Raw genomic sequence first — 10,976 nt, 5'->3', positions numbered from 1 at the left:
ATGGTTAAGAACAATGTGAATTGCTTAGTATGAGTACAGCCTTTTGTTTGCCAACAACAACAGTCAACAGTGTTTTCTTTTCTTTTTTCTAAATTCATGTAGTCAAGTTTTAGGATAAGAAACATAAAAGTGATTTCAGTTTACTTTTAATTTTGTTTAACAGTGACTGTAAGAGTGAAATACAAAGTCTGCAGCTTTCTTTCCTGGCTGTCATGAACATGCTTGTGCCCATCCACCCACCATCTTCCGCCGTGGTGGCAAAACGATGCATCAGCTAAACTGAAAGCCACAGCAAGATGAACATTAAGCTCTGCATTAAAACCACATGCAAATTAAGCTGTGTTGCTTTCGCACAAATGCTTGATGTCTTTCTTTTTGGCTGTTTAGATCAACAGATTAATGCATATAACCAGAATTATATGCATCAATCTGTTGATGGTCATTTAGCTGTGGCACCCCACCATAAGCCATCGTCCATTGGCGGGCCGACCCCACAGTTTGAGAAACATGGCAGTGGGGTAATGCAGCATGTCACAAATTTCATAGGATCTCGGACTCCTTTCATCAACATGACTTGAATGGTTTCCACAGTCTCCAAATATCAGACATGATTCCATCATTAAATCTGCAGCAGTGAAATGATGCTGCCTTAACGTGCATGAAAGACTGATTCTAGCAGCTTGCTGAATCTATACCACAGCAATGTTACCACAAAGGTGGGTGGGGAAGTGTGGGGTGGGAGTCCTACCAGGTAAGGTATCCCTAGTAAAATGCCAAGTAAGAGTATTTGTATTTGTATGTAGAAGAAAGAAACTACTCATAATCTCGTCAGTGGTAAATTTATGTATTCATTATGATTTTGCTAAACTAATTCCGATCTTTTATCTTCTGTCAAATCTGTTAATGCATTTTATTTGTCTTCTACTTATATATTACAGGAAAACTGTGCTTGGAAAAAACATCTTGTAAAGACTTGATGACAATGTTGGCCTCAGTCTTGGTACATGCTTTAAAAATCTACAATATTACATGCTGGGACGGAGCTTCAAAGCACTGAGATCACAATCCAAAGAAGTGGTGAAGGTGTTAACAATGCGAGTTACGAAACAGGCAAAACACACCTCATTCATTTTGGTGCTCATGCAGATGTTTGTGCTGCAACATTTTGTGGGCAAGTTATTGTATCTCAGTGGCGAGACAGATAGAAGTTGTTCTTTATTGAAACTTCCTTAGTGAAGCTCAGTTATTAAGAACAGCGATGGGCTTTATTATGAGAACAGCTGTACTTCTCTTCAGCCTTGGTAAGTACTGGCAATGAGTCTTTCTCCAAATGAATTCCATGGGTGAGGGTAATGTTTTACTTAATAACCAGAAGAAAAATGGTATTTATGAGCTACTAAAACTGTTGAGGTCTATTAGTATCTGTTTTGGTCTTAACAGCTCAGAACTACATTTCTTTGCTGTTTGTTTCAGGATGGATCTCCCGCTCAGATTCTCAGACTGTGGAAGTCCAGCCTGGAAAAAATGCCACACTGCTGTGCTCCAACTTTTCCAGTTTTCCTACTCACACAATCTGGTTTAGACTAGTCAACCAAACCTCGCCTATTTGTATTTCATCAATTTATAATTTCGCTCAGCCCAGTGTTCTCTGCAACGGAGTTGAACATGAAAAAGTTGAATTGACATCCAACATCTCGACTATCTTCCTCAAAATCAAACAAGTGGATTTGTCTGACTCTGGGTTGTACTTCTGTGGATATTATATAAACGGACACCCAGTGATCGTCAACTCAACATATCTAAAGGTTCAAGGTAAGAATGATGTAACATTTCATATGAGAGTTAACCACAGGAACCACAGATGTGTGTCTTGCATCAATACAGTCAGATTGTAATGCAGTGCTGTGAAGAGGTTGGATCACATTTGAAGAATCTTTTCAGTTTTTGCACAAAATGTGTTATTCAAGTCAAATGTGGGCATTTCTCCTGTAGGAGGAGCTGATGAAACAACTAACCTGACGAGCTTAATTCTGACCGCTGTGACTGTTGTTCTTACTAAGGTCATCATTTGCCTTGTTATCAAAATGAGGCTTCAGACAGGTACTGTTCAGGAACTCGGTCCTATCTCTTCATGTTTAATTTAAAAAGTCCACTTGTGCAATTCAAAGACATAGTCAAAGACAAATCTATAAGAAAATTTTCTTGTTTCTTTTTACAGAATCTAGTATCCAGCCTGAGAATTGATTTTTTTGTTTATTTCATCGAATCACCTAAAAGAAGAGGAGAATCAGTCTTAGTCATGTTGCAAATACAGCAAATAAAAATGCAGCCCACATCCAGGACTGTCGCATTCCTGACCAGCCATCTGACATTTTACAATTATAATTTTACAGTGATCCAAGCTGGACAACAGAGTAAAAGGATGATCAGTGCATTAGAACATATAGTTTATATCTTAAATATAGAACAGGATACAGTGCTAAAAAATGGCTTAAATATTTTTATCAAGTTTACCCTTTATAAAACTGTTCCATCGGAATATTGACATTTTGGATTTAAACGTTCACAACACATGCAGCTGTAGCCTGTATCTGACATGTCTGTTACCAGAACACTAACACTGTGGCTTCAAAATGTCCTCAGTTCAAACCTTAAATGGTGACATCATTTATGCTTTATAGCTATAGTCATTGTTTTTCACCTCTTAGTCACTTTGCAGTAAAGGGTGTTCTTATTTTTTCCTCTAACTTAGAGAAAAGATTATATATACATATATATGTATATATACACATACATACATACATATATATTTAAAGAATCAACTCTTTTCATTCACTCCCAACAGCTAGACTGCTTTATGGTCACTTCTGTTATTACCTGTGGTCTGTGCACTTGTGTAGTGTGTGTATTTAAACAGGCTAAAGGTATCTCGAGTTAAAAATGGTAAGTTGTGAATGTAATGGAAAAGATGATCATTTGACCATGTTTTACTAAATTTAACGTACTCTGCGAGGGATACCCAAGTTACTGGTGCTACAGATTAGCACTCCTTTGTTGCATCTAGATTGGAACCTTGCAGTGGCCAGGAGAAAAATCTTCAGCTTAAACTTAGAGAAACAGGCAGAAGAACATGGTTTCTTATGTGACATTGGTCTCGTCAACATATTTTTGTCACCAAACATTTTAACTTGTTATAATGTACATGTTTTTGCTCAATATTACCTTTTTTGTCTGGTTTCTCCCAGCTGTGTTTCCCTCCTGTCTCTCATTCCCTGATTGCTCCGGTGTGTATTTAATCCTGTTTTTTTCTTGCCCTGTGTTGCGTCTTACCCTCTTTTTTGCCGTGTGTTTTCTTGTTGTGTTCCTGGTTGTTTTTTCTAGCTCATGTTCCTTAGTTTTTAGTTTCTTGAGTCCAGTTTAGTTTCGAGCTCATGTTTGAGGTTTTTGGTTTGTTTTGTAAAGTCAATGCCTTGAAACGTGTTTCCAGCGAATAAAGCTGCATTTTGAGTTTAAGTCCAGTGTCTGAGAGTCCTGCATTTGGGTCCTGCCTCTTGCCTGCTACACAGCCTTTTCATGACACATTGTTTAACTGGTGCACTTAATTCTTTTATAAAATTGTACCCTTCATATTTTCAAAAAAGGCAAAAGCCTTATCTATTATAAGAAAATCATCATACATCTTAAGAGTCAAAATGTTGCACTTAGCTGACTAAGTGTTCAAATCTTTAATCCATTAAAACACGTCTTGCAAATCTTTCCCAGTACAATGCCTGTATACAAGAATACCACAGAAGCAGAGCAGCTTTTAGACACGGCAGCAACATATTTTGCTTTGTAGTGAAGTCTGACTATATAAATTTATAGCCATGAACAGAACAGGAATCAATGTTGTCTTCAGACAGAAAGTAACTATTTTAACCCTGCACCCACAGTTTCCAGTAGCTCTTTATCGAAGGGCAAAACAGTATAAGTGGTGGTTGATGGAGGAGGAGCCAGTGTGGAAAATTCTGAACAGCCCAGATTACCTCATAGTGAGAGTGAGTGAGGCTCTGCCATTGCTTAATGATGAACGAGAGAGAGAGAGAGAGAGAGAGAGAGAGAGAGAGAGAGAGAGAGAGATCAGAATCAGAGAGAAACTGAAAGAGAGAGCATGCAGTGGTCTGACAAACACGTTCTGACTCCTGGCTAAACTCGGGGTTAAAATGCACTTCACAGAAGTTAATAAGCTGTAGTGTGAACACAAGTCAGACAAACACAAAAGAACCACCAAGTCTGATGTGCGGAACAAATAAAGTCAAATGAAGGTAATTAAAGTGAACCTAAGTTCATATTTTCATTCTTGAATTTTACTAGAGTAGCTTTACAAAATGCACAGTTGAAAATATGCTGTTTTTCTTACACTCTGACCTTGAAGCAGCCCCCTCTTCTAAAACGTGTCTTTTGAGCTCCCAAACTTTATGTTGCCAGCTTCAGGCTCAGTTCTTTTGTTAGCAACACACAGCAGGAGCAGCTCCCATCAATGCAAAACTGACTCCACTAACATCTCAGTCAGTCACATAAGATAGACTGACCGTGAATCCAAAATACTCCAACAGGTTATTTTGGAAAGAATTAATCATATTTTATAGAAACAGGGGGAAAAAACCAAGAACATTACATAACTGAATAACCACTACAAACATTGTCCTTACCCTTTATCAATAAAAAAGTCCACAAAATTCACATATAAGATTATATAAGAGGAGAGGCACATTTACTGTGTGTGCAGGAGATCAAGTGGAAGGGAAGCAACGCTAAGGGGCACTAGAGGTGGACTCAAGCTGTTCTTCTGTGGTGTAGACAGGAAGAGAAACTGAGTAGGAGTAACCTTTAAGGAAGAATTTGTGATTAGTGTTGTGAAGGTGAAGAGAGTGTCAGAAAGGATCATGACTTTGAAGCCGGACATAAAAAGGTCTATACTGAATGTTGTCAGTGTGCGTGTCCCAGAAGTACTAGAAGAGAAAGGAATTGTGAACTAAGATGGACAAAGTGGTAGAGAGTATCCCCTGAGGGAGAGACTGATGATTGGAGGAGACTTCAATAGAAAGGTGAAGGGAACAGAGGTGATAAGGAGAAAACATGGTAATGGATTTTGCCAGCAGCACGGAAATGTCTGTGATGAGAGGGGAACACTGGATAATGCATAAGAGTGCAGGAAGGTACATACAGGTGGACTACATCTATTATGTAATGACTGTGTGACAGTCAGATTTTTATTTTTTTTAAAAAAGCAACTTTAATGGTGAAAACTTCAAAAAGCAAAAAATACAAAACATGTGCAGAACATGAGGCAGGCATTCACAAACTAGAGCTCTTGAGGAGAAACCTCCGAACAGGGGTTCACACAACACAGAGCGAGGACACAACAAAGAAAACAAGGAAAATAAGACGAGATGAGAAGGAACACAACTGAGGAACACAGCTGAACAGAATCTAAATAACGAGACAGGATGAGACTATCAAAATAAGATTGGAAATAAACACTGAGACTATACTTTACTAAGTATGTGTTCTTTTCTTTTTTCTCAAGTACTGTTCCAATTCAAAGTATGCATCAAGCCAGGTACGCTACAAATGTCCAGATTTGTTCCCACTCCGCCCATTCTACTGAGCATGCATCAGTGGTGACTGGTGTGCACTTTGTGCAGTCAGGTAGCCCAGAATGCATTTCATCTGAAACTTACAAAAGCAGCAATGACACATAAGAGCAGCTACAACTGTAAGTAAAGTTTGAAATATTACTGTTTCTCTGATAAACATTAAACTTTAAAGATGTTTTAAGGCAAGAATGCAGATGTGTAAGCAAAGAATATAGCTGTCAATAAAATATTGCTACTTAGCTGTGTATGAAGATTAAAGAACAAGTAACAAGCAAGGTTAACTTTTTTTTTTTATGTATTTAAACTGTATGTTAGGATGTACTGTAAAAGTTGCATGTAAATGTGAATTTACATGATGTCATGTAAATGTGATGACTGCCAGCTGTGGCTTTGTCAGGGGTTGTGTGTGGAGGTGTGGAAGAGATGACCCAAACGCAGGACTCACGGTGCAGAAATGATGAGGATTTATTGGAGCGGGTGAATGAACAAAGCAGGAACGAAAGACTGGCTGGCTGGCTGGCTGGCTGGTTGACTAACTGAACATACATACGGAGAGACGACAGGAACATCAATGACACGACAAGGGCTGAAGGGAAGAGAGGGCTTAAATACATAGACTGATGAGGATGATAATGAGAGACCGGTGAGTACACAGCTGAACATAATCTGGCTAATGACACGAGACGAGCTGACACAGGAAAAGCAGGAGGTGAGAACATGGAAGTGGCAAAATAAACTGAACATGAACACAACTGAAAACACTGGGTCACCGACCCAGGAACCCTGACAGGCTTTAAGCAGTGAGAATAAAAAAAACACATATTTTAATCCCAGCAAGAATATTGTTCAGTTATACACAATTAAGATCTCTGTGCCTTTTCTGAAGGTGATGCGGCAGTCTTTTCAGGTAAGCTGAGGAAGTGCATCTCTCTCTATCGTGTCCTCTCTGCTTTCTGCTATTCAATTGTTATCAGCATTACTGACAAAACATTTAATTGCAACTCTTTGCTGGCTATAGTTATTTCTTTGCCTGATATAAATAAAGAGTCTTTTTAGCAACAAAGGATTTTCTAATGTAACTGATCTGTTTCTTTGAAGTAAAGTGTAGGAAGGTAATGCATTCTGTTCCCAGGATAAGTGTGTATTGGTTTATATGTGTAAAAGATATATAAAAGGGCTCAGTGGGACTGCCCCATCGAGCACTTGCATAGGGTTTTCCTGTTTATGCTTATACCTTGCAAGTAATGAATGCCTTATGCGCTGCGTGTCTTACTTTATAATGAACTTTTTCTGAAAGTGCCCTACTCATTGAGTCCTTGTCTTTAAAGGAGTTATTAAGCCAGCAGGCCAGAGATATTAGCTTTAACAAATGGTTCTTTAATTGCTAGCTTGAGGACGAAAAATGAGTGACAGAGAAATCTCCTAGTCTGCTGTTATGATTATGAAGTTGGATATCAATCTAAATCAAGGTTCCCAACACAGCAAACCCAGAACCCAGATGAGTGGACACTCCAATTCAGGTTGCGTAAAGCACATGAAGCTGGCAGATATGTGACAACAGATTATGTAGGAAACCAGGAAACCAATGTTTATCAATCCAGTACAGAACCAAGAAAGTGGAAGAAACCCCACAGCAGATTATATTATAATATAACTGAGGAACAGTATCAGCTGTTGTCAGGCCCTCAGTAAGAAGAACTTTCCAGGGAACAAGAAAGACAGATAAGGAGAAGTCTTATTCTGCATATACTAGGTAAGCTATTATTATTAATGGAATATCATTTGAAAGAAAAGGAAATTTAATAATAGAAAGCTATCCTCACTAACTGTCTCCATATGGAATGTGAAAGTAAATTCCCTTCATCCAGACCTCTCAGTCATTATTAGTTTGGCCCAGCGCTTTAGGTCTGCAGCAGTGGCGCACATGCATAATGTTTTTAAATGCAGTACAGCACCAAGAAAGTAAAAGAAAACCCACAACAGATTATATTATAATATCACAATATTATGGAATTTACAGTCATCTTCCCCTACCTTTAATCTTACCAACTAATATTTCAAAAACAATTGCTCTTCCTTTATCAACATCTGTCCTGTCTACTGAATTGGACCCAGTTTCCAAAACACTAATCATGTCTCAGATATAACACATTAATCCTATCATGGGTTCATCACTGTCCTCCACCACTCGGCGATCGTGGCTCAAGAGTTGGGAGTTCGCCTTGTAATCGAAGGTTGCCGGTTCAAGCCCCGGCTCGGACAGTCTCGGTCGTTGTGTCCTTGAGCAAGACACTTACCGCCTACTGGTGTTGGCCAGGAGGGCTGATGGCGCAATATGGCAGCCTTGCTTCTGTCAGTGCGCCCCAGGGCAGCTGTGGCTACAACTATAGCTTGCCTCCACCAGTGTGTGAATGTGTGGATGATTGGGTGTGTGAAGTGCTTTGGGGTCCCTAGAGGGGACTAGTAAAAGCGCTATACAAATACAGGCCATTTACCATTTTCCTGGAATTTTATTAATCCAGGTGTCAGTATGTCTGACGAAGTAAAGAAAGTCCTTACTTTTTCCACCTCTGATGATGTATTAAGGCAGCTCTGAAGCCAAAGGGGGATCAAATCTGGTACTAGCAAGGTTTACCCAATGAAATGGCTCGCAAGTATATAGTGTTATTTAGAAAAACGTGAATAAACAACCTGGACATTCAGGCTAGAGGACAGTTTTATAAAGTGTGTTCACTGACAGTTGACAAAAGTCCAGTACATCATGCTAGCTTTTGTGGGCAGACCTAAAAATAGAAGAAGAAAAAACAAACACCCACCCATTTAAGTGTAAAAACACACTTCCTGGGTCTCACTTCAGCCCCAGACATTTCAAAGGTTCACTGGTCTGTGCAGTAATGAACTTTAGTTTGATGTCGACTTTAAGTCTCTGCAACCTCTGTGCGTACTGACTTGTAATTACATTCAACTTCACTGCTAACCTTATTTTTGTTATGTTTACCTAGCTGTTGCTTTTATTATTTACCTAAATTAAGTGGTAATGTACTTTTATATTACTTTTATTGTTTCAGTGTTGATTGCAGTCTGCAGGGCTCAGACTGTGGAGGTCCGTCCAGGTGAAGAAGTCACACTGCAATGCGCCAACATTTCCACGCACAGTTCTTTAACGTTCTGGTTCAGACTGGTCAACAGAACCATGGCCAGCTGTATCTCTGTCATGTTCAGAGCTGATAAAAGTGTGGCATACTGTGATGGATTTCACAACGGACCGTTTGAAATGACTTCCAACAGCTCTACTATCTTCTTGAAAATTAAACACCCACGTGTATCTGACTCTGGACCTTATTTCTGTGGATTTTTCACAATTTTTCCAGTTTTTAACGTGATATATTTAAATGTTAAAGGTAAGAACATTTAAAAGTTTTTGTGGGAGGTTTCAGTCCTTTATGCATTTATTTATTTTTTTGTCAAATTATATATTCGCTTTATTTAAAGACTTCAGTGATACTGATGAGACTGAGAGCATCACCAAAAGTAAGTTTAGCCTAATTACTAATCATCTGGTTTCTATGTTTGCTTGCTAATTTTGTTAGAAAGTGACCAAGACCGAGAGCTGAACTTAAACTAATGCAATGATTCTGTCTTTGTAGAAGAGTGTGATGGAATATCAGAGCTGGCCGGTCTGATTTTGGCTCCTCTGACTGTTTTCCTTATAAACGCAGTTATCGCCATGGCTTTTAAAATCTGGACACTACAGAGAGGTACTAGAAACAGCCACTGGTTAATTTTGGTTAATTTATAAATGAGATTTTGGCATGACTGACTGGATGTTTTGTTTCTGTGGTGAAGCTGCTGCTGAAGGACAGATACTACAGCAAAGTGAGGTGAATCCATTTTTACTGTCCATGATAATGTGTTTCAATATTTGAAATGATGAGACCTTTGTAACTCTGAGTTCTTGTTTTCAGAACCTGGATTCTGATGAAGCAGCAATGACTTTGTGCCCAGCAGCAAAAGTAAAGAGAAGGCCTGCATCACAGAGAGAAGTCGAGACTCGTGTTTTTTATGTAGCCCAGTAAATTCTCGGGGAAACACTGATAAGGTTTCCGATAAATCTGCAACTGGGATTTTGTGTGTAGTTAATGAGTCTACTGTAATGTAGAAAAAATGTTTGATACATTGACAAAGTTTCGTTTAATGAAATGTTGTCTTGTTTGGAACAATAAAATCAGGTTTTTCTTTCAGGAAGTGTCTATTATGACATTAACTGACTGTTCAGGTTGTCATTTCGTAAGAGATGGAGATCTGCAGCTGTGCAGGAGTGAGTAGGGAAAAGAAATACTACTCTAATATACTACTATATAGTATTATTCTATAATAATTTAGTAAAGAAGTTAATGGGTTTTGTTTCAGTATTAAGAACTGGAAGGCAAAGCATCTTGCTTCCATCTGCTCTAAAAGATCTATCTCCTCTGGTCTTAAAACGTGTTCGTGGGACTACCAACAGCCTTCATTAGATGATCTCAGGCTGCCAGAGGAATCATGGGGATCTAAAAGATCATATGTAGGCAGGAGCGTCACAACTCAGAGTTTTAAAAGTCAGTACTAAGACTTTAAAATGAATTCTAAAATGTACCGGAAGCCAGTGTAATGGGAGTAAAGCTGGTGTAATGTGCTCTCTTTTTCGTGTCTTTGTTAAGAGCCTTCTTCTTCATTTTTTAATTTCAGCATTTTCAGTCCCAATGCCTACTTTTATAAATATTTATATAAGAATAGCTGTAATCTACAACTACTGCTGCCCGTCACTCCTCCCAGGGCATGGGTCACCAAAGCCAGATCTCCACAGATTTCTGCCCTAGGCCATTCTTTCTAGTTGGCTCCAGGTGTAACCCATCTTTTTTGCTTCTGCCTCAAGGTCTCGTCGCCAGGTGTTTCTTGGGCGGCCTCTCTTTCACTTATCTTGGGGGTTCCACCCGAGAGCCTGCCTGCTGATGTTAGTTGGTGGTTTGCGTAGAGCAGGGGTGGACAACTCCAGGCCTCAAGGGCCGGTGTCCTGCAGCTTTTAGATCTCACCCTGGGTCAACACAACTGAATCAAATGATAAGATAAGGTAAGATAACCTTTATTAGTCCCACACGTGGGAAATTTGTTTTGTCACAGCAGGAAGTGGACAGTGCAAAAGTTATAGAGCAAAAATGATGAGTTCTTCAGGCCTCTGGAGAACTTCAAGACATGTTGAGGAGGTCCTTTAGCCATTTATATCAGGTGTGTTGGATCAAGGACACATCTAAAGCCTTTGAGGCCTGGAGTTTGCAAACCCCTGGCGTAGATCGTGCTGTA

General features: G+C 39.2%; 1 protein-coding gene across 1 annotated transcript; it reads left to right on the top strand.

Moving 5' to 3' along the window:
- The first annotated feature begins 942 nt into the window (after window positions 1-942).
- LOC145426221 (T-cell surface glycoprotein CD8 beta chain-like) lies at window positions 943-3,513 on the top strand. Its single transcript, XM_080299799.1, has 4 exons — window positions 943-1,301; window positions 1,474-1,812; window positions 1,993-2,100; window positions 2,219-3,513. Exons 1-4 carry the CDS (start codon window positions 1,259-1,261, stop codon window positions 2,242-2,244), a joined length of 516 nt encoding a protein of 171 aa, XP_080155925.1. The 5' UTR covers window positions 943-1,258; the 3' UTR covers window positions 2,245-3,513.
- Window positions 3,514-10,976: the final 7,463 nt, after the last annotated feature.

The sequence above is a fragment of the Astatotilapia calliptera genome, chromosome 3 (assembly GCF_964374335.1).
Source record: "Astatotilapia calliptera chromosome 3, fAstCal68.1, whole genome shotgun sequence".
NCBI classification, from domain to species: Eukaryota; Metazoa; Chordata; class Actinopteri; order Cichliformes; family Cichlidae; genus Astatotilapia; species Astatotilapia calliptera.
Note: the sequence above shows the minus strand (reverse complement) of the source record. Positions and strands in the feature narration are given on the sequence as shown.

Coding starts and splice junctions, on each gene's coding strand:
- LOC145426221 (XM_080299799.1), top strand. CDS start 1,259: ATGGGCTTTATTATGAGAACAGCTGTACTTCTCTTCAGCCTTG. Junction 1,302..1,473: donor TGTACTTCTCTTCAGCCTTG/GTAAGTACTGGC, acceptor TGTTTGTTTCAG/GATGGATCTCCCGCTCAGAT. Junction 1,813..1,992: donor AACATATCTAAAGGTTCAAG/GTAAGAATGATG, acceptor TTTCTCCTGTAG/GAGGAGCTGATGAAACAACT.